Source organism: Pan troglodytes, chromosome X, assembly GCF_028858775.2.
Source record: "Pan troglodytes isolate AG18354 chromosome X, NHGRI_mPanTro3-v2.0_pri, whole genome shotgun sequence".
Classification (NCBI taxonomy): domain Eukaryota; kingdom Metazoa; phylum Chordata; class Mammalia; order Primates; family Hominidae; genus Pan; species Pan troglodytes.
In genome coordinates, this window is record NC_072421.2 from 107,206,144 (window position 1) to 107,233,755 (window position 27,612).

The 27,612-nt window shown below is 39.5% G+C and overlaps 2 protein-coding genes across 29 annotated transcripts in view; one reads left to right on the plus strand and one right to left on the minus strand.

The window, feature by feature from the left end:
• ACSL4 (acyl-CoA synthetase long chain family member 4) overlaps positions 1 to 23,190 on the minus strand; it is a 94,894-nt gene extending 71,704 nt beyond the window's left edge. For 6 of the 28 annotated variants that reach the window (XR_010154805.1, XR_010154804.1, XM_063804628.1 and 3 more), the window contains exon 1: positions 22,957 to 23,085. The gene's annotated coding sequence lies outside the window, so the exon portion shown is untranslated. Of the gene's footprint in view, positions 1 to 15,935; positions 16,076 to 22,956 lie in introns of all 28 variants that reach the window. The other 22 variants (XM_063804637.1, XM_063804627.1, XM_054676673.2 and 19 more) reach the window with 13 other exon arrangements.
• Positions 22,322 to 24,775, plus strand: LOC104003965 (translation initiation factor IF-2). Its single transcript, XM_054676677.2, has one exon. The coding sequence runs from the start codon at positions 22,836 to 22,838 to the stop codon at positions 23,403 to 23,405; it is 570 nt and encodes a 189-aa protein (XP_054532652.1). The 5' UTR covers positions 22,322 to 22,835; the 3' UTR covers positions 23,406 to 24,775.
• The last annotated feature ends 2,837 nt before the right edge of the window (positions 24,776 to 27,612 follow it).

Below are 27,612 nucleotides of genomic sequence, written 5' to 3' on the forward strand. Positions count from 1 at the left end.
GGTTGTCCCAGCATAATTATCAAACCCCTCTTTCTTTTGCAAAAATATCCTAATGATGACCCTAGTTGTATCCTAACTTTCATCCCACAGAGAACAAGGCAAGAATGTATGGGTATATTAGCAGAAGCCAACCTTCACTCCTGGAAAAACACTTCCAAGTAAAAACTCCTGTTTGAATCCACAGTCATATACGATGGGCAAGTAAATGAAAGCACCAGCTGCACACCATTAATCACACAAACACACAAGACTCTTTATTCCAAGTGTTTTTCAATGATATCAAATTACTACAATCTTAGTTTATGTGCAACATTTATAATCCAATTTCTAGAATCTAGATTAACACCTTAACTGATGACTTCAAACTGAAGTCAATTTCTCATCTCACAAAAAACACACTTGTATCTTAAACACATATAGGATAAATCAGATGCATTGTAAGAAAATATCTCCGTGTATAGGTATTTAATTTGTGACTTTAACAAAGTATAGTCCTATTTAATAAGTTATGTTCACCCTTTAACTAATTTTATTTTTTAATTTTTAATTTTTTTTGTTTAGAGATGGGGGTCTTGCTTTGTCACCCAGGCTGGAGTACAGTGGCACAATCATAGCTCACTGCTGCCTTGAACTTCTGGGCTCAGGGGATCCTCCTGCCTTAGCCTCCTATAACTAGGACTTAGGAACTCACCACTGCATCCAGCTAACTTATTTTTTTATTTTTGTAGAGTAAGCATCTCACTGTCTTAACCAGGCTGGTATTAAACTTCTGGGCTCAAGTGATCCTCCGGCCTTGGTTGCCCAAAAGGTTGGGATTACAGGCATGAGCCACTGCACTCAGCCTAACTTTAAAAATCAGAGAAAAGGATATTGCCAAGTTAACTTTAACAATCAAACAAAAACCCTAGCCTTGCAGGAAATACATATTTCACACCAATTTTATTTTTGTGATAAACATGTAACCAGTTATAATTTCCCATCTATGGTTTTCTGGAAAATATGTGTCAATAGCCTCAGAGTTGCATATCAAATGAAGCATTTCATTCCCAATCAAGAATAAAAGACTAAAGCAAACCTGTATTTCTAAACTAATCCAGATCCTATAAGCTCCAGCTCTTTTTATGGTAGGTAGTACCAGACACAGACCATTCCATTTACTAAGGAAGACTATGCCCCAGCTGAGAGGCAATCCAGTATGGTAGTTAGGAGCCAATATGCTACAGCCAGATGACCTGGGTTCAATCCCTGGCTGTGCCACTTACTAGAGATGGATGACCTAGGGCAAAATATTTAACATCTTTTCCTCATTTGCCACAACCATAAAAATGGAGGGGATAATATTATTACTTACAGGTACTGTCATGAGGCTTAAAAGAGTTGATGCACAGCTGTAGCCATTACGAACTTGAACTTCTTTTAATTTCTCAAAAGCATCAAGCTTAATCTCTCATCTCTGCTTCTAGCACATGCTTTTCCCTTTGCCAGTAACATTCTCTTCTGCCTTTTCTTGCTTCCCTTTAGGTCTTCATTTAAATGAAATGTGTAGAAAGCCTTCCTTGACCTCTTATGTTACGTGAAGTGCCTCTACTATTTGACCTCAAAGTACCCTACAGGACAGCACTTAAATTTGTCTAAGTTTCTGTTCCCCTGCTAGGCTGTAAGCTCCTTAGAGGCAGAGGTCATGTCTGTCTTGATAACTACTGTAATACCTGGGGCCTAGCACAGTACTGGTTCACAGTAGGTGCTGGATAAATATTTTTGGAATTAAGTTGGAATGAAATAAGAAGTCATATTATGTAGAAAGGAAACCAAAAAAGGATTTCCAAGATAAATCTTTCAATCTGAGTAGAAGTATATGCCTCTCCACATTTGAAATACATATGAGGGCCTCCTCTCATATATTAGGAGTCTCATCATTGAACAGGAGAAGTGGCATTTTTTTAAGAGATGGGGTCCTGCTCTGTTGCCCAGGCTGTAGCACAGTGGCACAATTGCAGCTCACTGCAGCCTCAAATTCCTGGGATCAAGCAAGCTTCCCACCTCAGCCTCCTGAGTAGCTGGGCCTACAGGCACTCGCCATCATGCCTGGTTCATTTTTAAAAATTTTGTAGAGACAGGGTCTCACCATCTTGCCCAGGCTGGTCTCAAAACTTCTGGGCTCAAGCGACCCTCCCACCTCCGCCTCCCAAAGTGCTGGGATTACAGAGGTAAGCCACCATGCCTGGCCAAGAAGTGCCATATTCTGACCAAGTACAAACTTGATGCCAATTCTGGGTAAGAACCACGACTTCATAAGCAGAGTAAGTGACAGTGTGTTCAGTGTGTTTACACTTACTATTTCACATCCTATATTCCAAAGCTTTATTAAAATAAGGGTATCACAGCAAAATTATATGGCTAGTGTCCCTGAATATTATCAGCTGACCGAAATGAAGCTCATAAGTGCCAGTGGCATAGGCGGGGAAAATAAAAGGAAAATGAGACCATGAATGTGGAAGAGTATGCAAGAAAGAAAAAGAAAGCCAGCTGCCATGGCATGTGCCTGTAGTCCCAGCTACTCAAGAGGTTGAGGTGGGCGGATCATTTGAGCCCAGGGGTTTCAGACCAGCCTGGGCAACATGGGGAAACCTTGTCTGTACAAAAATTTGCAGGCCGCGGTGGCACACGACTGTAGTCTCAGCTACTCCAGAGGCTGAGGTGGGAGGATCGCTTGAGCCTGGGAGGTGGAGGGTGCAGTGAGCCGAGATGGCGCCACTGCACTCCAGCCTGGGCGACAGAGTGAGACCCTGAGAAAAGAAAGAAAACAAAAAGAAAGGAAGAAGGGAGGGAGGGAAGGAGGAGAGAAGAGAGAAGGGAAGAAAGGGAGAGAGGAAGGAAGGGAGGGAAGGAGGGATGAAGGGATGAAGGGAAGAAGGGAAGAAGGGAAGGGGAAGGGAAAGGGATGGGAAAGAAAGAATTTGATGCAGTGAAGAGTGCTAAAGCAACATCAGCAGCTTGTCTATAACGTGCCACTGGGTGGCACCACTGTCCTTAGCTAGTCACTACAGATATGGAACCAGGATAGAGGACCATCAGGCTCTCTTGCAGAGCTTAGGTGAAAACTCAGAAGTCTATCTCTACTGTATTGACACACAGATGCAAGTCACTATAGTTAAAGTTCTCTGCATATGTCATCAACACAAGGATATGTCTTCAGGATGTTGTGTTTATCAGAGACTCCTGGAAAGTAAGTTTGTCAACATTGTTGCTTAGTCCAAAGGCTTCAGAAACAGCTCACTATTCTAAATGCAGATTCTCAGGGAAGTGAGAGATGGGACAGGGGTGCAGGGTGGTCAGAATAACCTAGAAATCTTTTTCAAGCTATTAGGTTGAACGACATAAAATTGCCAATAGTAAAAAATTTGCTACAGACAAAAAAAAGGCAATTTCAAGTGGTTCAACATAATATACACACATTTAGAATCGCTGGCTTATTGAGCCACTGTAATGATGAGAGTGTCACATTTCTCATTTGTTAGGGGGGAAAAGATTGAGAAGACACACACAGTTGGCCTTTTACTTAAAATCATGAAGAATTAACTGAGCAAAGAGATGGAAACAACAAAATATCTAAAAATAGGGAATAAACTACAGTCATGAACCACATAACATTTCAGTCAATGACGGACTGCATATACAGTTGTCCCGTAAGAATATAATGGAGATGAAAAATTCCTGTAGACTAGTGAAGTCACAGCAGGGCACATTATTCAAGAATACTAGCAAACCACCATGGACATATCAATATTTCTAAAAAGAATGACACCTTCTCAAGAAGCACCTCAGGCAGGTCCTTTAGGAGGTATTCCAGAAGAAGACACTCTTATAGGAGATGACAGCTGCATGCATGTTACTGCCCTTAAAGACCTTCCAGTGGGACAAGATGTGGAGGTGAAAGACAGCGATACCGATGATCCTGACCCTTTGTAGGCCTCGGCTAATGTTTGTGATTGTGTCTTAGTTTTTTGTTTTTGTTTTTGTTTTTGTTTTGAGACTGTGTCTTAGTTTTAACACAGAAGTTTAAAGAGAAAAAAATCAATTTTAAAAATATAAAAAAGCTTATAGAATAAGGACATAAAGAAAAAATATTTTTGTACAGCTGTACAGTGTGTTTGTTTTAAGCTAAATGTTATAAAAGAATCAAAAAGTCAAAAAAATTTAAAAGTTTGTAAACTAAAAAGGTTATAGTAAGCTAAGGTTAATTTATTACTGAATAAAAATATTTTCATAAATTTAGTGTAGCGTAAGTGTACAGTATTTATAAAGTGGACAGTGGTGTACAGTAATGTCTTAGGCATTCACAGTCAGTCACCACTCATTCACTGACTCACCCAGAGCAACTTCCAGTCCTGCAAGCTCCATTTATGGTAAGCACCCTATATAGCTGAACCATTTTATCATCTTTTATACCGTTTTTTTTTTACAGTACCTTTTCTATGTTTAGATATATTTAGATACATAAATACTGAGCACTGTGTTACAACTGCCTACAGTATTCAATACAGTCACATGCTGTACAGGTTTGTAGCCTAAGAGCAATAGGCTGTACCATACAGTCTTGGTGCATAGTTGGCTATACCATCTAGGTTTCTGTAAGTACACTCTATAATGTTCACAATGATGAAATTGCCTAACTACCCATTTCTCAGAACATGTCCCTGTCATTAAGCAACCTATGACTATGTAACTACATGTATTAAAAACAGCAAACATGGCAAGAGGTTCACAAAAGAAGTAAATGCTAATATTAAGTATAAAAAAAGCAAGAGGTGCAGTGGCTCATGCCTCTAATCCTAGCACTTTGGGAGGCTGAGGTAGGGGGGATCCCTTGAGCTCAGGAGTTCGAGACCAGGAATGAGGGATAGTAGGAAGATCACCGTATTTTGTTTTATGTTTTTATATACATACGTTTTCTAAAATAAACATGTATAATAATTTTGAATTCTGAAACCAAAGAAAAAGATTTTGGTAGAAAAACAAGGGAAATCCAAATAAATTCCTTAGTTTAGTTAACAGTATCACACTAGTGTTATATAAAATGTTAACATTAGGGGAAGCTGGGGGCACATTACACAGGACCTCTGAACTATCTTAAACAAATTTTCTGTAATTTAAAATCATAAAACAGGCCAGGCACCGTGGCTCATGCTTGTAATCCCAGCATTTTGGGAGGCTGAGGTGGGAGGATCGCCTGAGGTCAGGAGTTTGAGACCAGCCTGGTCAAGAAGGCGAAACCCTGTCTCTACAAAAAAATACAAAAATTAGCCAGGCATGGTTGTGTACACCTGTAATCCCAGATACTTGGGAGGCTGAGGCAGGAGGATCGCTTGAACCCAGGAGGCAGAGGTTGCAGTGAGCTGAGATCATGCCACTGCACTCTGACTGCATCTCAAAAAAATAAAATTATATATATATATAGAGAGAGAGAGAGAGAGAGATCAAAACAGTAAATCATATAATAAGATGATATTTTTAAAATTTAGAAGACATGAAACTAAAACTTTTAAAAATCTAAACAAAAGTATCCACTTGGTTAAGTGGTCCCTACATATAAACAAGAATATGATGGTACAAAGTTTTTCTGGTAGTAAGTCACTGTGCTCTTTTAAATTGTAACAGAAAGTTATAAAGGCAATTATATCATCTGGCCTCTCCTAAATATGACAGTGACATCACCCCACTGGGTACGGACTCACTGAAGTGGGAAACAAATGGTTAATTCTCATTTTATTTGGTTTTGTAAACATCATTGCTGAAGAATAACATGTTGATTTAAGGAGGGAGAAAATTAAAAGTTAAGTATAGCCAGTAACAACCCTTTTCCTTCAAAATATTTTTTAAAATCTAGTTTCCCAAACCCTGGGTAGTTACAGGTACATGTGCATGCATTTGTTCAAGAAATACTCAGTAAGTATATACTATGCCCTGCCTTTGTGGAGCTTACTGTTCAATTGATATTTTAAGTGGACAGAAGACTAACACAGAGAACTAGACATGTAGGTAGAATAGGAAAGGAAGATCACACATGAGGCAATCCTCAACCCTATAATAATTGCCCAACCTGACAATTATATGCTTTTTAAAAGTTAAAAATAATAGTTACCCTCTGGAATTAACCAGTTATACCTGTTACTACTTAAGTATCACCTGGCTTGCTTTGAAAATGAATGTTATTAAAAACTTCCTTCAAATATTGGGGCAAGGAAAAGTATGCAAAGCCAAAGGATGAAAGTGAGGTTCTGAAAGAATAGAGGAAGAAAAATGCAGTGTTGAAAAGCACCAACTGAGAAACTAAAACATCTTGATCAATTTCATCTACAGACTAGCCAGCTGTTACAAACAACACTGCTGTCTGGTTATAATACTCCAGCAAGTGTAAAGTTTGGAATAGGTTAGTTCCACTGTGGAACACAGCCAACGGAGGTTTCATTCTTTAAGTACTTAAAATGCCTCAGTATAAGGCACTTTTGCATAGTGCCAAAACAAGAACTCTTAACAACAGATTTAAAGAGAAGGGCCAGAGCACTAAAAAAGCCCAAGCAGAGCAGAAGTCTTTTTTCCCATCTCAATGAAATACTATTTAAGGAAGGAGAGTTATGTATCCCCATACAAAGGTCAGCCAAGAAAATGGCTGTAATCCTAACAGTGTTGATATTTCCTACTAGCAGATATTGCCCATGTATCCCTAATGCATTTAGCTTCTGTTGCATCTGCAATGTAATGTACCTTTAAGATATCCTTTTGCAGCTATTTCTATGATTATTTAAGATATATCACCTTTAAACTAGGCAGTAATTCAATCCTCCTTGAAGCATCTGCAACCAATATGAATAGCAATAAAATATAAGAGGGTAGTTTGCTTTTTCATCAAAGGCAAAACTAAGGCCAACACAGAGGACAGTTTTGAAAACAAACCTGTTCTCTCTTACATCTTTAACTCTGATTGATGGCTATGTGACCGCGTCTTACAAGCCTGATTTTTTTTTAAGAATAAGAAAAGATTGGCTCACGCCTGTAATCTCAGCACTTTGGGAGGCCGAGGCGGACGGATCACCTAAGGTCAGTAGTTCAAGACCAACCTGACCAACATGGTGAAACCCCGTCTCTACTAAAAATACAAAAAATTATCTGGGCAAGGTGGCAGGCACCTGTAATCCCACCTACTAGGGAGGCTGAGGCAGGAGAATTGCTTGAACTCAGGAGATGGAGGTTGCAGTGAGCCCAGATAGGGCCATTGCACTCCAGCCTGGGTGACAAGAACAAAACTCCATCTGAAAACAAAAAAAAAGAACAAGAAAAGATTAATTTCAAAATGCTTTCAACAGCCCCATCTTACGGTTTTCAGGGCTGCTAATGCCTGAAAGTAGAAGGGAATGACATTGAGGTTCAGAGCCTTGTGCCAAGCCCAGACAGCATCCTGGTCTTTCTGCAGCAATGGGGCAGTGCCGGTAAGAGCAAGGGAAAAAATGGTCTGGCAATAGCAGGACATGGCCCCAACCCTGGCCAAAAATCAAACTCAACACAAATTCCAATAGTTTATACTCACAGCCGTGTCCAACCCTTTGAATGCGAGGACATTTTTGCTTATCTCTGGTGGTAGATATCGTGAAAATTATGTACACACCTTTAATTTTTTTTTTTTTTTAGCTCATGAGTTATCATTAGTGTTAGCATATTTTATGTGTAGCCCAAGACAATTCTTCTTCCAACATGGTCCAGGGAAGCCAAAAGGCTGGATAACCATGGTTGAGAGGATCATCCCACAGAACTGTTTTATGCAACTCAAACAGGTAACTGCGCAACTTTGATTTTAACTAAAGAGGTAGAGGTCATAAGCAAAGTCCACAATTCTAAGATTTGGTTTTCTGTCCTAAACAAATTCCTACTCACTCCTCACAATGCAAAAGTAACATTTTCCCATGATTTCATGACAAAACGTTACAGCATTTAGAAAAGACTGGACAAATAATATGACCTTAATGTTACAATTTGCTAGGAATGATGCGAAATTGAAGAAATCAACTCCAGGTTGAAAAATAATTCTTTCAACCGAAGTGAGCTGCTTCAAAATGTGTTACTTACATCTCACTGAAGTCATTAAGTACCATGTAAGTGTTATATAACAATAATCCCAACTTTGAAAGACAAATTCAGTTTTGACTCAATTTTGCAGATTTTCACTGGAGACTGATCATCAAATGAAACACTGCAGACTTTTCAATATACTACTTAGCTTAAGAAATCCCATAGTCAGCCAGGCGCAGTGGCTTACTCATGTAATCCCAACATTTTGGGAGACTGAGGCAGGCAAACTGCTTGAGCTCACAAGTTGGAGACCTGCCTGAGCAACATGGCAAAACCCTGTCTCTACAAAAAATACAAAAATTAACTGGGCATGGTGGCATGAGCTTGTGGTCCCAGTACTTAGGATGCTTATGTGGGAGGATCGCTTGAGCCCAGAAGGTGGAGGTTGCAGTGAGCCGAGGTCACACCATTGCACTTGGGTGAAAGAAGTGAAACCCTGTCTCAAGAAAAAAAAAAAAAAGAAAGAAAAGAAATCCCATAGTCTACAATTTGTTGTTTAAATATGTCTCTTAAGTACAGACTAGATCTCAGATTATTGGTTTTTAAAACTCAATGTACACTCTGGCTATAGACTGTAAGTTCACTGCCACTCCTCCTCATCTTTGGTAATGTCCTAGTATGGCATCCACCTCCACTTTTAAGCTGGCAGTGCCCTAAGCAAGGTGATCCTTCAATCAGAGGGGGTGCAGGGAGACAGTCAACAGAATTCCTCTTCCTCAGTTGAAGACAATTGGAAACAAGATTATAAGGAAGCACTTTATCCCTATGAGGCTAACAAACAAAATAAACAAACAAACAAAAAACTGTGGTCTTTAGGGTTAGGGATTTTTCAATAAAAAGATCAGCTCTGTAAAACGTGTTAGGAACAAATCTTCTGTTTTACTAAATGTTATCAATGCAATCATAGGCCAATCACTCCACAGAAACATTTTATGTAACCAAACAACAATGGCATAGATGCAGGGTACCACAGAGATAAGACAGGGGTTAGGGAACTATCCCACCACTAGAATGTTCTCCAAAGTGCCAGAAGTGCCACCTATGTAGAAGTTGTTATGCCTATGGCAGCTTAAGAGTGACCCCTACTGAGCTAGGATTCAAGGCAGCTGGCAGGGCTGATGCAAGTGTCAACTCCCCTATTTTGTACTCCTTGCGCTGAAAATCATCAATCATTCAGTTCTAACTAAGCCCACAAAGAAATGCAAAGATATGGCTGAGCTGTAATGGTGATGTTGGGGAACTCCATTTCAAAACAGGAATAAAAAAGAAGGTGGGGAATTCAGCATGAAAGTTTTCATTCTGCTGCTGCCTCTTCTGAAACAGTCTGTATTTTAAGGGATACCACCTATAATGAAGTCAATTCTTTGGGGGAATGTTTCCTTTAAAAAGCTACTTTCCGCCGGGCGTGGTGGCTCACGCCTGTAATCCCAGCACTTTGGGAGGCTGACGTGGGCGGATCACCTGAGGTCGGGAGTTTGGGAGTTCGAGACCAGCCTGACCAACATGGAGAAAACCTGTCTCTACTAAAAATAGAAAATTAGCCAGGCATGACGGCTCATGCCTGTAATCCCAGCTACTAAGGAGGCTGAGGCAAGAGAATCGCTTGAACCCGGGAGGCGGAGGTTGAGATGAGCTGAGATCGCGCCATTGCATCCAGCCTGGGCAACAAGAGCAAAACTCCATCTCACAAAAAACAAACAAACAAAAAAAAACAAAAAAGCTAGTTTCCTGGCCAGGCATGGTGGCACAGGCTTGTAATCCCAGCACTTTGGAAGGCCAAGGCAGGTAGATCACTTGAGGTCAGGAGTTTGTGACCAGCCTGGCCAACATGGTGAAACCCCTTTTCTACTAAAAATACAAAAATTAGCTGGGCGTGGTGGCACAGGCCTGTAATCCCAGCTACTCGGGAGGCTGAGGCAGGAGAATCACTTGAACCCAGGAGGCAGAGATTGCAGTGAGCCGAGATCACGCCACTGCACTCCAGCCTAGGCAACAGAGCGAGACTCAAAAAAAAAAAAGCTACTTTCCTACAAACATTTAAATAATCTCTTGATGATCAAGAGGATGTTAAAATTAAGTCAATGTGTATATAAATTTTTAAAAACCTGCTTCCACATAAAAATCCTGGCCTTAATACTTGACACTAAAAAATAAAATCTTAGTAAAACAGTCCAAAATTTTCTGGGGGGAAATTTGAGCTGTATAACATACTTAGGTCAGTTATTTTGCTTAAAAATTTATAACATGTAACTCTATTTGAATGAATGTGCTAATACTCACATTTCTACTTGAAGAAATAAAAAAACTACACAGCTTCCCATCTACAGGTTGCTATAATTCACCAATACAGTGTGCCTGAGCCCTGCCTTTTGTAGTTTCCAGGTTATAGAAAAACAACTTGCTTCACAGAAATTCTAACCTACTCCTATAAGGAATTGTCTAGGTACAGAAGGGACCCCAATGCCTTCCAAAATGGGTCTTTGCTTTGCTTGCTGACACTCTGAACCCGAAATATTCCACTAAAGACTTTAAACCATCCTAGACTAACCTTGCAATTGACTGTTGACCAAATCAGGAAAGTTTCCATGGTTCCAGGTGAAGAAATATCATTATCCTAGGCCTTCTCTTCTCTTTTCTGCTCTGTTTGTCTGAAACATATTCATCTAACAATTGCTACAGCTATTTCTGCCCAGTTCTACCCTTCAGTAAAGTTGTGATTTTTCAACTGTTCTTTGAAGCTGCTTCTCAACTTAGTATCTTCAGTCGTCATGCGGAACATAGATCTTTTACTTGGATTCATCCCATGTGGTATTAGTGCTAGTTCTTCTTTTTCTTCTCAAAACCATGACTGAATTTTATGCTCATTCACCAAGTTCCTGTCTCCTGACTGAGGGAGTTTTCAGTTTTCAGTTCATCTGGAAAGCAGAAATTACTAACATATCCTGAAGCACAGTGAATTTTCACCATCTTAGCAGGGCAGCTCTGCCTATTTCTCCAGGTTTTCTTTGATAAAACATCATTCAGGTATTCCCCAGGAGAGTTGGTCCTTCAAAACCCTATCATTATTTATAGTATTAAAATACTTTAAGTCCACATTAAAGGTAATAAAACAGAATACCTAAGAAAAAACAGGGGCCAGGCGTGGTGGCTCATGCCTATAATCCCAGCACTTTGGGAGACCAAGGCAGGCGGATCACCTGAGGTCAGGAGTTCGAGACCAGCCGAGCCAACATGGTGAAACCCCATCTCTACTAAAAATACAAAAATTAGCCAGGCGTGGTAGTGCATGCCTGTAGTTCCAGCTACTCGGGAGGCTGAGGCAGGAGAATCGCTTGAACCTGGGAGGCAGAGGTTGCAGTGAGGCGAGATCCCGCCACTGCACTCCAGCCTGGGTGCCAGAGTAAGACTCCGTCAAAAAAGAAAAGAAAAGAAAAGAAAAAAGAAGAAACAGTTATTTCACCATACCTCCCCACTCCATTAACCTCATAACTACCACAAGAATCCACCATTAACATTTTCAATGCCTCTGTAAAAGTTCAATCTCACATGCCCTCTCATTAACCAAGTGAGAAATAGAGAAACTCTATCCTGATTCCCTTTAAAATCTGCTAACTTGATATCACCTAAAATCCTCTGTACTGTGAAATCAATTCCAAAAAGGCCTAAACGGCTTTGGAGAATAGGGACACTGTTTCAATCATCATAACAAAAACCTGAGTATAGCTATGTTGGGCCTTCACATTAACACCATTGTCTACCAGGTAGAATCTTGTTTTGTAAAATGCACTGTTGAATTCATGGAAAATAGTAAGTAACAAAAACCCTTCAACAAAAGTAAGATATTTTCACCTCTAAGTCCTACAGCATAAACCCAGAGGAAATTATAATGGGTCTTCAGCAAATTTGTTTAACAAATACTTCTAGACGACAAGAGAAAGTAGCATACACACATACTTGCCCAAATCAAACTTAATTCTCTGACACAGTTCTCCTAATAATCAATTTGATAAACTACAAACTGAGATATCATAGAAAAAGGTTATGTTGCCACAGATACCTAGATTTTCTTTACTTTTATAAGTTGCAAAAGAATACAACTACACACACCTCTACCAAAAACTAGCCACAGCAGTTGGTTTTTCTTTGAACAAAAATAACCATTCAGGTTCAGTGTTTAATTCTTCGCTAAAATCAAACTCCACCCAAAAAAAGCTTCCTAATGATATTTTAATATATTGCACTTTTACGTCATCATTGATAACTACAATGTAAATAACATGTTCATAGTTAAATTCAAAACAGAACTGAACTGATTCAACATTAAAGACTTTAAAATTCCTTGGTTATTTACTTTGGTGACCATGACTTTTTTTTTTTTTTAATTCTGGTTTGTCCTAGAAACCAGTTATTTTAACTAAAACACTGTATTTACATGGCACGATGTTGGCCTTTTCCCACCAGATGTCTTTTTCACTTACTCGGAGTTACTGATGCTGCAAGATGCTCACAATATAGTGTCGAGTTAAAGAAGCAAGTTACAAATCAGTATGTACAGTAAAAACCCATTTTTGTAGAAAGGTGATATATGTGTGCACATGTGCATGCAAGTGTCCATACATATAAGCACAAGCATATATACCAAAAAGTTGACAATGGATGTTTCTGGGTATGAAATTACTGTTTTTATTCTTTTTTATACTTATATTTTTGGTGTCAAAAATTTAGAAAATACCAATACTTCATCGATAGCAGAAAACATCATTTTTTAAAAAACCTGAGTGTTCAGTACAAGGCATTAATTACATTTACAGTAGAGTGTTGTTGTAGAATGAAGGAATCCTATTATAAGCATCCTCCAGTGTGCAAATGTTTCATATTAGTAATCTGCATACCTACTATCAAAATAGTAATTGTATTTTGCTATAATAGTAATCTGCATACCTACTATCAAAATTGTAATTGTAAATTATAATATATAATATAGAATTGTATAGAGAAAAAGTAAAACTATACTGCCCTCCTCTAACACCACTCTCTTTTCCTCTAGGGATAATTACTCTTGATGTGTATCAATCAGATTGTTTTGTATTACCCATACACATGATAAGGGTTTATTTTTAGATAAGTGGAATTATGGTATACAACTGTTCTTTGACTCCCTCCCCCTCTCTTCCCCTGCTTAACAGCATACTTTGGAACTCCTATGTCAGTGTATATATGTCTAACCAAGAGGCTTTTCTTCTTTTTTTATTTAATAACTCAATGGTATTCCACAGTATAACTTATCATTATTTAAATCATTCCCCTACCGATGAATATTTAGGATACAGCCAAATTTTCACAGTTACCAACAGTTTCACTGCAGCGAAACCTTATACATAGTTTTATACACATGTAATATTTCCCTAGAATTGTTTTCTAATAAAACTATTGGGTCAAAATGTATGCACATTTAAAAATGAGATGATTTTGGTATTCTTCAGCAAAGAGTTATACATGTGAACTCTCATTAACAGTATATGCAAATGCCTATTTGTTAAAAGTGGATATTAAGTTCTTGCCAATCTGTCTGGTGAAAAATGGTTTACATTTCCCTAATAACCAGAGTGAATTTGAACATCTTTTCTTTTTTATTCACCAGTACTTCTTTTCCTGGGAAATGCCCATGTATAATCTTCTGCCACTTTTTGCTTTTTGTAGTGGGTACCTTTCTCTTATTGATCTTTAGGAGCTCTTTATATATTATGGATATTATGCAGTAGAAACCCTTTTATCTAATGTGATTTAGAACAATTGGTTATGTAATTTAAAAGGTTAATTTCAGGTAAACGATCATAAAAATATGCATGGCAAACATTTCACCTTCCTTTCATCAGTGGTATATATATACTCATTCAACAAACTTTTTGTGTGTGTGGTTTTGGTTTATTTATTTTTGGGGGGCTTTTTTGTTTTTTTGTTTGTTTCTGAGACAGGGTTTTGCTCTGATGCCCAGGCTGGAATGCAGTGGAGTGACCTTGGATCGCTGCAACCTCTGCCTCCCGGGCACAAGCTATCCTCCTGCCTCAGCCTCCCAAGTATCTGGGACTGCAGGTGTGCATCACCATGCCTGGCTAATTTTTGTTTTTGTGTTTTTGAGACAAGGTCTCACTCTGTCACCCAGGGTGGAATGCAATGACGTGAGTGATCATGGTTCACTACAACCTCCACCTACTGGGCTCAAGCAATCCTCCCACCTCAGCTTCCCCAGTAGTTGGAACCATAGGCACATGGCACCATGCCCAACTAAATTTTTGTATTTTTTGGGCTGGGTGTGGTGGCTCACGCCTGTAGTCTCAGCACTTTGGGAAGCTGAGGCAGGCAGATCACCTGAGGTCAGGAGTTTGAGACCAGCCTGGCCAACATGGCGAAACCTCATCTCTACTAAAAATACAAAAATTAGCTGGGTGTGGTGGTGGGCACCTGTAATCCCAGCTACTCGGGTGGCTGAGGCAGAAGAATCGCTTGAATCTGTGAGGCAGAGGTTGTAGTGAGCCGAGATCATGCCACTGCACTCCAGCCTGGGCGACAGAGCGAGATTCCGTCTCAATAATAATAATAATAATAATAATAATAATAATAATTTTCTGTAGAGATGGGGTTTCTCCATGTTGCCCAGGCTGGTCTCAAACTCCTGGCCTCAAGAGATCTGCCTGCCTTGGCCTTCCAAAGTGCTGGGATTACAGGCATGACCCACTGTACCTGACCTGGGTTTTTTTTGTTTTTGTTTTGTTTTGGTTTTTTTATTTAAAGACAGGATCTCACTCTGTCTCCCAGGCTGGAATGCAGTGGTGTGATCATGACTCACTGCAACCTTGAACTCCTGGCCTCAAGCAATCCTCCTGTCTCAGCCTCCTGAGTGACTGGGGACTACAGGTGTGTGCCACCATACCCAGCTATTTTTTTTTTTTTTTTTTTTGAGACAGGGTCTTGCTATGTTGCTCAGGCTGGTCTTGAACTGGCTTCAAGCAATCCTCCTGCTTTGGCCCCCCAAAACGTTGGGATTACAAGATAAGCCACCATGTCAGCCTCAAACTTTCTATATGGGGCCAAGAGGCCAAGACCTTTTTCTCTAACTCCAGGCCCATTGATTTTACATTTGACAAGTAATGTGAGTATAAAACCCTTTTAGATGGCTGGTGCGGTGGCTCACACCTATAATCCCAGCACTCTGGGAGGCCAAGGCAGGCGGATCACGAGGTCAGGAGATCGAGACCATCCTGGCTAACACGGTGAAACCCTGTCTCTACTAAAAATACAAAAAAATTAGCCAGGTGTGGTGGAGGGCGCCTGTAGTCATGAGAATGGCGTGAACCCGGGAGGTGGAGCTTACAGTGAGCCGAGATCACGCCACTGCACTCCAGCCTGGGTAACAGAGCGAGACTCCGTCTCAAAAAATAAAATAAAATAAAACAAAATAAAATAAAACTCTTTTAGATTTTTAGATTTTTTCCACATATCTTGTATAGTCATCTTACCCACATCTAAGTGGACAGTATTTTTTTTTGCAACTTGTTTTCATTAACTCTTCTCAAAACAATGTTTCATCATAATGAATCTAAATGTAACCATCACCCAGCTTCAACAGTTATTCATATGTGCTGAATTGTGTTTCTTCCATACTACCCACAACCCACCTCCATCCCTCACCCCTTGTATAATGTTAAGCAAATCCCAGACATCATATTATTTCATTTGTAAATTTTCAGTAAAAAGAACTCCAATCTCCCCCACTCATATATTGTCAGGTTACAACATATTAAACAAATTACCTTTTAAAAACAAATCCAACCAGGCTGAGCACGGTGGCTCACGCCTGTAATCGCAGCATTCTGGGAGGCTGAGGCACGTGGATCATCTGAGGTCAGGAGTTCAAGACCAGCCTGGCCAACATGGCAAAACCCCGTCTCTACTAAAAATACAAAAAAAATTAGCCAGGCATGGTGGTGGGCACCTATAATCCCAGCTACTCAGGAGGCTAAGGCAGGAGAATTGCTTGAACCCAGGAGGCGGAGGTTGCAGTGAGCCGAGATTGCACCATTGCACTCCAGCCTGGGCAACAAGAGCAAAACTCCATCTCAAAAACAAACAAACCAACCAACAAACAAAAAAACAAATACAACCAACATATACCGGTTTAGTAGTAAAAAAAATTACTGTACTGGTAGGTAAACAAGCACACTGGAGTACTGGAGATCAACCAACTAATACCAAGTATTCAGTGTACACTGTATTTTACAAAGGAAATAAAAATTATTCAATGTGGTGAGTCAATTAAGTGGAGGTCAATTAAAGCTTCTAATGCATATGTAGAAGCTTTTTCATTTTTATTTATTTTATTTATTTATTTTTTGAGACAGGGTCTCACTCTATCACCCAGGCCAGAGTGCAGTGGTGCAATCATAGCTCTCTGCAGCCTCGACCTCCCAGGCTCAAGGGATCCTCCCACTTCAGACTCTGGAGTAGTAAAGACTACAGGCACATGCCACCATGCCTGGCTTTTTTTTTGGTTTTTGGTTTTTTTTTTGTTTTTTTTTTTTTTTTTTTTTTTTTAGAGACAGGGTCTCACTATGTTGTCCAGGCTGGTCTCAAACTCCTGGGCTCAAGCAATCTTCCCACCTTGGCCTCCCAAAGTGCTGGGATTATAGGCGTGAGCCGCAGTGCCCGGCCATCACTTGTCTTTTTAACTGGGTTATGATGTCTTACACTTTCCAGAAGATTTTTTTAAATATATACTTAGATTTTTAAAATATATTCTTAAGTTATTTTTGTGTATGATGAGAGATGGAGATTTATTACTTTCTAAATACACAGCCACCTGTCTTTACTCAATTTCCATTTTCAACATCACACTTAGAACACTTAAAAGAACTAAAGTGTCAACTGCTTCGTTATAAAAAAGGAAGTTGTACAAACAAAATAATAAACCAACAGTCTAAGCTCAGTTTGATAGGCTCTTACTACTATGTACTTAAAGATCACATAGCAGTTTCAGGAGCAAAAACACTACCATGCCTGGCTCTCTTATTACCGCTACGGCTCACAACAGGGTCTCCAAAAGACATCATAGACTGCATAGAAGTCTATCTGCAGCTTACTGATTGCCACACATGTAAATTCACATTCACATTTAAATAACCCACACTTAACAACAAAATCAACCGTCTCAACTCTCTATGCATTCCTTATTGCTGCTCCTAGACCACAGTGCTTTGGAGACTTAGTAAAGAAAATGAATGCACTCTCCTGAATCACAATATCACCTGGAAATGTAACCAGAAGGTATAAAAAGTCAGGGTAGTTTGTTAAATTGTGTGTGTGTGTGTGTGTGTGTGTGTGTGTAATCAACAATTTATAAGGTTACCTTATCTCTGGGGTCAGCACTTTTTCTGTAAAGGTCCAGAGAGAAAATTGGCTTCACGGGCCATAAGGGCTCTGTTTCAGCTCTGATGTTGTATTGTGAATGCGGCCAGAAAACACATAAATTAATGGATGTGGCTATATTCCAAGAGAAGTTTATTTACAAAAACCGGTGGTGGGCAGGATTTGGCCACAGGCAGTATTTTGCCAGCCCCTGCCTTATACCAATGTTTTATCTTTTTCAAATAACAATCTACTTCCCTCACTGCACACATATTTGAGTAAATATAGTAACACTGAAGGGACAAATAATTTCAGTACTGCCTTACAGAAATGAATATTCTCAAAATTAATCACTAACCTTTTCCTATAAGTCCTTCTCATATGAGCACATACATTTTTCAAAATATAAAACTGTAAACATCACCTTGAACCTAATATTTATTTCAAAAGACAGTTACAATGAGTGTCATGTAGCTGCTATAAAAGGAAAAATGCAGTCTAGACAGTCAAATACAATGATCTTTTATTCATTATTCTCATAATCAACAGTGAGTAGAAAAGTCTGCTAAATACATGGTCATGAATCATAACTTCACTACTCAAAATGCAGAAGTAGACTTTCAAAGTACATTTAAATAAGAACACAAATTTGTTTTTTGGATTACTTACCAAAATCCTTGATGGAAAATGATACAGTTTTGCCAAAATATTTTTAATTTAGAAAGTGAAACCAAAAACCTCTTTAGCATATCATGCGTCTATTTAATTTTAAAATACAAATTTTAATGTTGCCTTTGACAGCCTGGTGAGGTAGACATTATATTTTTAAGGCAGCCATTTTAATATAGTGAGAGCATGTGTGAATATGCATTAACATTCTAAGCCATTAAGGCCACTTGTTCACAGAATATATTTGAGCTCTAAAATTGTTGAAAGAGAAAATGCTCAAATAGCTTACAGAAATAATGGATGTTATACAGAACAGAAAGGAATCAAATTAAATAACAAAAGTTTGTAAGATTTCTTGACACCAAAAGCACAGTCCATAGAGGAAAAATTAATAAACTGGACCTCATCCAAATTAAAGCCTTTTGCTCTGTGAAATTCCCTGTGAAGAGGTTGGAAAGACAAGCTACAGACTGGGAGAACATATTTTCATACCACTACCTGACAAATGATTAGTATTAAGAATAAAAAGGCCGGGCGCGGTGGCTCACGCCTGTAATCCCAGCACTTTGGGAGGCCGAGGCGGGTGGATCATGAGGTCAGGAGATCGAGACCACCCTGGCTAACACGGTGAAACCCTGTCTCTACTAAAAATACAAAAAAAAAAAAAAAAATTAGCCAGGTGTGGTGGCGGGTGCCTGTAGTCCCAGCTACTTGGGAGGCTGAGGCAGGAGAATGGTGTGAATCTGGGAGGCGGAGCTTGCAATGAGATTGCACCACTGCACTCCAGCCTGGGCAACAGAGCGAGACTCCGTCTCAAAAAAATAATAATAATAATAATAAAAAACTCTTAAAACCCACCAGGTTAAAAAAAAAATCCAAATAGAAAATGGACAAAAGACATGAACTGACATTTCACTGAAGATACAGAGAATGGCAAATAAACACATGGAAAAATGATCAACATCATTGGCGATCAGAAAAATGCAAATTAAAACTAGGAGGATATATTACTACACACCTATGAGAATGGCTAAAATAAAAAATAGTAACAGCACCAAATGCTGTCAAGGATGAGGAGCATTCACACATTCCTGGTGGGAATGTAAAATGGTACAGCCACTCTGGAAAATGGTTTGGCAGTTCCTTAGAAAACTAAACATGCAAGTGCTATACCACCCAAGAAGTACACTCTCAGGCATTTCAGAAACAGAAATTTATGTTCACACAAAATCCTGTGGACAACTGTTCATATGAGCTTTATTCAAAATAGGCAATAAAAAAATAAATAAATAAGTAAAACAAACAAAAACCCTGGAAACATCAGATGCCCTTCAAGAGGTGACTGGTTAAACAAACTGCAGTAAATCCATATTATGGAATACTACTCACCAATGGAAAGGAACAAGCCATTGATAAAGGGTATATTCCTTGCACTAATCTCCAAGGAATTATGCTGAGTGAAGTAAAGTCAGTCTCCAAAGGTTATATACTGTGTGATTCATTTATATAAGCATTTTTGAAATGACAAAATTATAGACATGAAAAACAGACCAGTGGTTGCCAGGAGTCAGGGATGAAGGGAGACGGCTACATCTATAAAAAGACAACAAAAAGGATCCTTGTGGTGATGCAATTGTTCTGTATCTTGACTGTGGTAGTGCTTATATAAATCTGCACGTGATAACATTATGTAGAACTAAATACATACATGCAAATGACTGCATTAAAGCTGACGAAATCTGAGTACGGTTGATGGATTGCATCGATTTCAATTTTGTAGTTGTGATGTTACACTATACTTATGCATGAGGCTATTATTGGGGGAAATTAGATAAAGCGTATTATTTCTTACAACTATATGTGAATCTACAACTATCTCAAAATAAAAAGTTAAAAGGGAAAGAAAGAGTATATAAGACCAGCCAATGGTAGAAGTGGAAAAACAAAGCTTTTATTTTTGCTAAAGGCTCAGCAATTGAAAGGATGGAGAAAAAGGTAATGTCAAAGAGTCTACAGGCTACAATTAATAGAATCATCTCTTCCTCCCCTATGGAAACTTAACTTCTCCAGAATTTTGTTTGTCCTTGATTTCACTGTTGTTGTTTTTAACAAAAATAAACTGGATGTACATCTGTCTCTCCACATGCCCCCCAACCATCTCCATCAGCCCAAAGTATAAACTCATAGAGTAGGGTTTGTCTTAACCATCATGTCCTGAGGGCCTGACATACGTGACAGATAAAGGAAGAAGATAGTTGAATGAATTAATAAATGAATGAGATGCCCACATATTATTTTAAAGTTCCTAGCCAATTACAGTTGTAAGGCAGTATGTGAGTGCGGTGGCGTGATCTCGGCTCACTGCAAGCTCCGCCTTCCGGGTTCACGCCATTCTTCTGCCTCAGCCTCCCAAGTAGCTGGGACTACAGTCACCCAACACCACGCCTGGCTAATTTTTTGTATTTTTAGTAGAGACGGGGTTCCACCGTGTTAGCCAGGATGGTCTCGATCTCCTGACCTCATGATCCGCCGGCCTCGGCCTCCCAAAGTGCTAGGATTACAGGCGTGAGCCACCACACCCAGCCATTCCCTTATAAATTTCTAAAAGCCATGGACATTTAAAAAATAGTGCGGTATAACACACATTTCACTTGCAAGCAGAAATTAACATAATACCCAACATTTGTAAAATGGTTCTGAGTTTATAGATTTTCACATATAATTATTTATTTAATCAGGATTAAGGACTAAGTATACCTAAATTGAAACCACTATACACAAACCTTTGAGAAAAACATTCTAGTCAACTGGTATAACAGGATTTATGACAGCCTTAACGCAAATTGCATTATATGTGTGTGTGTATACCTATATATACACGTGTGTATATATATATTTGTCATATATATTCATTATAAGAATATATCATTCAAATTGGGGGACTTGTGGATCATTTCAACAACCATAAAGACACTTATTTTACAGATGCAAAAACTAAGAGAGGTGAAGTGACTTGTTCAAGGTTAAATATATATCTAGAGTTGGGTCTAGAACCTGAGCCTCTCCAGAGTTCCAATTCATTTCTCTTGTCTGAATTGAACAAGACTCTTCTTTCTTCACCCATCTCACCCCTACCAAAAATACTGAAAGAAATATCTTAATCTAAATCACTTGTGTTTTTAAATAGGGGGTTTTCCAAAAAAAAAAAAAAAAACCCACAAAATTGAATTTACTCAAGCTTTCAATTGCTGTATTACACCTTCCATGGATTTTTAGTTGTCAAATTATTTCTTATAGCAGGACAATAAGGTACTTTATTCTAAGGTACAAGTATACTGACAGTTTAATGTTTCATCCCCCACCTAAATGGCAGAGAGTGTTAATTCTAACAGGAGTCTTACATGTCTTACACTTTAGCAGTTTCAATCAAAAGATGAGCTATTTTACAATTTAAGGAAGAGGCCTTACACTGTTAAAATCTTGACCGATATGCTCAATGGCAGTACCATCATTGAATCTCCACCTGCTGCCTTACGTATCAAGAACATTTAAAAGTCTTTCTTGTTAGAGACAAAATAAAAGAAAAACTAAGGTGACAAGCGACTATGAGAAATAAGGCTTTAATCAGGTTAAATTTGCATTATGCAGCCTGCATGAATTTAGAGGTCCTAGAATCAAAACACTAGAAGGAACCTTTGATATGCTCTAGTTCAACAGACTGATTTTTGCAGAAGAGGAAACTGAAGCATTGATGAGACCATTAACTGATAAAGCAAACCGCTTACTTTTTCAAAGGGATTCATTTCAATGCCATTTTACCCTTATTTTGCATCTCACTGTTGTTTCTCAGAGCGACGATTGACCTTTTTTTTAGGTGAAAAGAGCGAATAGAGCAAATTAATTTCAAGAGGGTGAAAAATGCCTTTGAAGGAGGAGATGCTGGAGTGAAGAGGAGAAATGACGTCTTATTTAAAATATGTAACCCCTTGATGGGGTTAGACAATGAATCATATTCCCCTAGATTTTTCTATGTCTATAGACATCAGCCACAGTTCTTTCGGGCACTCAAACGAGAGGAAGAGGAAGTGAATAAAGCTCATACTAAATATATAGCACCCACTGAAGGCAGGGATGTAGACAGAAAGAACGGGGGTGGGGGAAGGAAGGAAAGCACGCTTCGCCAGGATCCAGCTGTTTTCTAACAAACCTAAGCCTACGGAAGCTAGGAAGATATCGGAAGCAAGGAAGATATCGGAAGCGACGGCATCCCTCAAATTCGAGAGGGCGGATGCCTCTACGGCTAGAGAGGCTCCCTAGCCCTCAGTTACAGAGCGACTGGGAGGGGACAAAATGGAGTTGAGGTTTAGGGGCACCCTAAAGGTCGTTTGGAGGTCTAGCAAGCACTTCATGGTCTCCTCCGGAAAGGGCCGTGGCAAAGCCTAGTACCCCGATCAGGAAGATGACTTCTGGCCCTCGGGATGCGGTGAGCGGCAGGAAGAGGCAGGCTGGGGTTCCGAGGACCCCAGAGTCCATCACAGGAGCAGATACAGTGACCTCGGGAATCTTACCGGCCCCAGCGGAGGCGAGCGGATAGATAGCCCTGGCTCAAGGAAAAAAGCGAGCCGACTCCAGGAGCTGGAATGCCCACCCAACCTCCTCCCGGCTCAGGTGAGGTACGCCAGTCCCCCTCTGGAAATGGGGCCCTGGTACCGACAGGGCAGGGGTGCCGCGGCCGCAACCTCCCTATCCAGGGATACTCACCGGAGGGGCGGCCCACCGCGTCTTCGCAGCCGGCCGGCGCCTGGCACTCGGGAAGCTCGCAAAAAGGAACCGCGTGCCCGCTAGCGCTGGGACGAGGAGGAGCGCGCGGCGGAGGCCAGAGAAAAAGCCGCAGCGGCGCGCGCGCACCCGGACAGCCGGCAGAGGCGGGACTCAGCGCGAGCCCGGAAAAGACGCGCCCGGAGGGGCGGGCGGAGCGGGGGCGCGCGGTGGTGTGGCAGAGCCAGCCGAATCGCTGGCTGCAGACGGCTCGGCCCACCCACGCGCCCGCCCCCGCTCGCCCGGGACGTCAGTCGAAAAGGCGGAGCCGAACGGGCTTCCCGGGGCGCGGGAGGGGCGCTGCGAGGAAGGCGAGGCGGCTAACGGCTCGCCTCAAGTTGTTGCTCCCGCTGGCGATCCGCTTCTGTCAGGCTCGCTGCTGGTGTCGTTGAGTGTGTTTCGGGATGTCCTTGCGCCTAACAGCAGTGAGGCGCAGAATTGGCCCACGCCCTCACCTGCGGCTTGCTTCGCAGGACTCCACCCTAGGATAAAAGTTCCCCTCGGGTCATCTTCCAGCTGCCCTCAAAAGACACTCATTTTTGGGTTTCACTGCTCCTGGTTTAGAGAGCTATCTTAAACACTTTGACTAAAAGCATCTTGCTCCTGTAAGCCTGAACTAATGCCTCTCATCCATTTATCTTGCCTCTTACTGCGTTAAGATCCCCGCTCACTCCCACTGATGAAATATCACAAGGACGCAGGATTTTCACGTTGTCTTTCATTTCCACGATGGTATCATGGCAAAAAAAACCCCAACTGATAAGGAAAAGTCACCGCAGCTTTGTGACATCTTACTAGCCCTGATCATTGCTTATAAGCCGGTCATACGAATGCTGTTCCAACAGATGCAAGAAATTGCTATTAAAATTAAAATGCCAGCGAACTATCTGAGGGCTTCAAAAGGGACAGACCATAATTGCAAATGAGGCCTGATAAACTGCCAAGAATATATCACCCAAAAAAATAAATCTCAAGAATTCTTCCAGTTCCCTGATGCGTAATGGTGAACTAGCTTCCTGTTCCTGATGGTAATTGACATTTCACTTCACTTGCTGATTTCCATTTTCCCATAGAATTACCATTTGTGCTTGTGTGTGTGTATATATATATGTATATATAAAATGCCTTACCACCTGAGATTACAAGCTAGAGTAGTTCTTCAGTGTGCATCACAATTATCTGGGGTGCTTGTTGAAATGTAGGTACCTGGAGCTACAACCCCCAGGTATTTTGATTCTGATCTGGGTAGGGATAAGAAATTTGAATTTTTAATAAGCAGCCCAGGTGACACTAAAAGTGGTTAGCTGAGAGCACAGAGCTATAGTTTTTGTGTTACTACTCTAAAGCCATATTACCAATTCAATTTCCAAGAAACCCACCCACTTACATATAATATACCTATAAATATTGCTAAGACAGTCATGTAGCTTCCTTTTTCAAGATTGACCTACAAAGTTCAGTACTTCAAACAACGAGTTTAATTGTCATGTTTATTTTATGAAATCTTGTTTTAATACCAGAAATAAGCAATCATATGTCAGGTATGTAATTCACTGGGTAACTATGATGTACAGAGCACTATCACCTACAGTTGGGTTAACACAAATGAAATTGAAGAAATGAATATCGCTGTTCTCAATAAAGTTAGTGTCTAGTTGTGGAATTAAAATATAGATATAATACAAACCCAGTGTAGCACATAAATCAGTGTGCTGGATGAAGATGAAAAAGAACTTGTAATTAAAGAGTACTTTTGCCAGTTTCCTTTATTGTCAGTCTCTTAGCCCAGACATTTTCAATTAGGTAATTTCCTCTGAACAGAGTCTTCAGCTTACTGAAGTTCCTCCAGCTCTACAAGATATAAAGGAAAGAAATCACTATAGCCTGAAACTATCCGTTTTTTGGTATACAAATGTGTGTATGATATACATATAGATATGTTTATCAGACCAAGAAACTACTTGGATTTTCAAGATCTCTTATTACTTAAGCTATTCATTAGTGTGTACAGTTCTGGCTGTCTTCATCACCTACCACATCTCACCTTCTTCCACATTTAACTGCACCCAAGTTGAAGAGGAAAGAAGAACTATACCTCCAAAAAGGAAACCAAGTATAACCACGCTATTTCCAGCTTTCCTTTTTCGGAGTCAAAACAAACCTTGCTTAATTTCTTGTCATCAGAAACCTTCCAGAAATTACTGCCCAGGAGCAAAATATTTCCCAAGCAGCTGTCTGACATTTTAAAGAGAACATTTGCAACGTTGTTTATTAGTTAGGAAGATAGGGTATTATTATCCCTATTTCACAGATGAAGAAATAGATGCAGGTTAAGTGTCTTGTCCAGTCACACAACTAAGTAGTAACAGAGCCTGAATTTCCTACTACACTGCTTATGACTCCTAGACCAGGGTGCTTGCCGCTACATCAAGCTGCCTCTGTAATGAGTCCTACCCAGAACTACCAACCCAATTAGAAATGGAGTAGATAAACGTATGGAAATGGAAGAGTTAGGAAAATGTACAATGCAATTGACAGATTCAAAATACAATGTAATAAGTACTAAAAGCATGATAATTAGTCTGTTAGAAGCTAAACAGAATTTAAAGGACAACTCTGTTAACAGGCACTGATATTTAGGCCTTGCCTGTTTTATTATTCTGTAACAAGAAGCTGAAACAGATAGCCAGGCTGCTCTTGGCATTAGTTATTTATGGAAGGGCAGAAAACAACTGTTCTTCATTGACTGTGTAACAAGCCTTTGCGTGTTAAACTTCACGGGTTTGTAGAATAATAATAATTTTCTCCTGTGGTCTAAATACAAGCAGCAGGGCTTCATAATAATATTTGCATTGACAAGTTGTGTTAGATTTTGTCATTAACAAACCTTATTTTTTGCAGACCCAACAACCAGGCCAAATATTGTCTTTAGTGGCTTGTGTTAAACAACCGGTGAAATCAGAAACCTACGTAGAAGATGATCTCACTGTGAACATAAATAATAACCTAAGCCACTCCTTTCAAAAATGATCAAAGGCATAGTAGCTACATCTAAATGTTATTTTTGAGAAATGATTTGTTTTTTCAAAATAACTATTTCTTTTCATTCTGGCACATTTTTCAGGTTTTTAAATTAATGGAAACACCAAAACAAATAGACATCTAGTGCACCCAGATAGGAAGACACAGTATTGTATGGAGTCAAGTTTTTCCAAATTAATCCGTCAAGACAGTCCACATCAAAATCACAGCAGGATTTTAATGGAACTTAATTTCGGTTTCTCTCATGAAACTCATTTGTCCTTTTTAAAGATAACTACAACACCCTCTAAATAAAATCCTCCACAGTTATCCTTGAAATTGTTTGTGCAACCTTCCCATAAAGAATCAAAAATAACAAAATATTTTTATTATCCATAAGGCCATGAGTATGTGAAAAATCTATTGTGGTTGTCATTGAATCTGTAAGAAAGTTGCCTTTGGTATATTTTTGCCCACTCTCTGTAGTGATTCTAGCCCAGTAATATTACAAAAAAAGATAGGTCATCAATTTCATAACTTGCCTTAAATCTCTTTTTATTATGCTTTCCCTTTAACATACAAAAAGCTTCCAATATGTCCTATTCTTAAAAGACCAGTAAAATAACAAAATTTTAAAATGTCCCTTACTCAAAATCTTCGACTATTAGTGCTGGGAAGCCACTTAGATGCAGAGTAGCAGGATGGAAACCATATGGGTTTGGACTTAAGCCAACCACCCTAGACCAAGTTATATAACATTTTCCTGAGCCTCAGCCTCTTCTGTAAATTGGGGATAATAATGGTACCTCATTCATAAGACTCTTCTGAGGGAGGATTAAATGAAATCATGCCTATAAAATTCCTGATTTATGGCAAGTGTGTATAAAATGATGGCTATTAATCACCAAGTTCAACCTCTTCATTTCACAGATGAGAAAAAGGAAGCTAGAACCAGAACAATCTTTCTCCAGATTCTCCTATTCAGTAACTTTCTTTACAACTAAGGACAAATTCCTTGAGAAGTGGTCTACAGCCACTTCATTCACTAAGTCACTATCTGACCTCCAAGTTAATCTCCATTCCCATCAATCCTACAAATATTCCTATTGCTAATGCCGTCTATGAAATAGACAAACCCCATAATTTTGCTTAAATAATTATGGGACTATTTCACTCTGAAACTGAGTGAATAGTCCCCACTGGGACTATTGGACTGATTAAACCTTTGGATATTTATTCAAAGCATCCCTCTTCAAACCAAAATTCTGTAATAAAACTGTCTGCTTCACTTGGACCCTACATGGCACCTGATACAAGCCAAATTACTGTTATTCAAATAAAACATTTTTAACAATGTGTTTGAATGAATAATTATTACTTTTAGAAATAGATATAAAAGATTGTTAAATATTTTTAATTTTTCTTTTCAAGTTGGTAAGATCTTTAGATTGATAATATTCAATTTTGGCAAGAATATGAAGAAACTTGCACTCTTCATATTCTAAGTAGGAGCGTAAATTGGTTTGGCCCCTTTATTTTATTTTATTTATTTATTTTTGAGACAGAGTCTTGCACTGT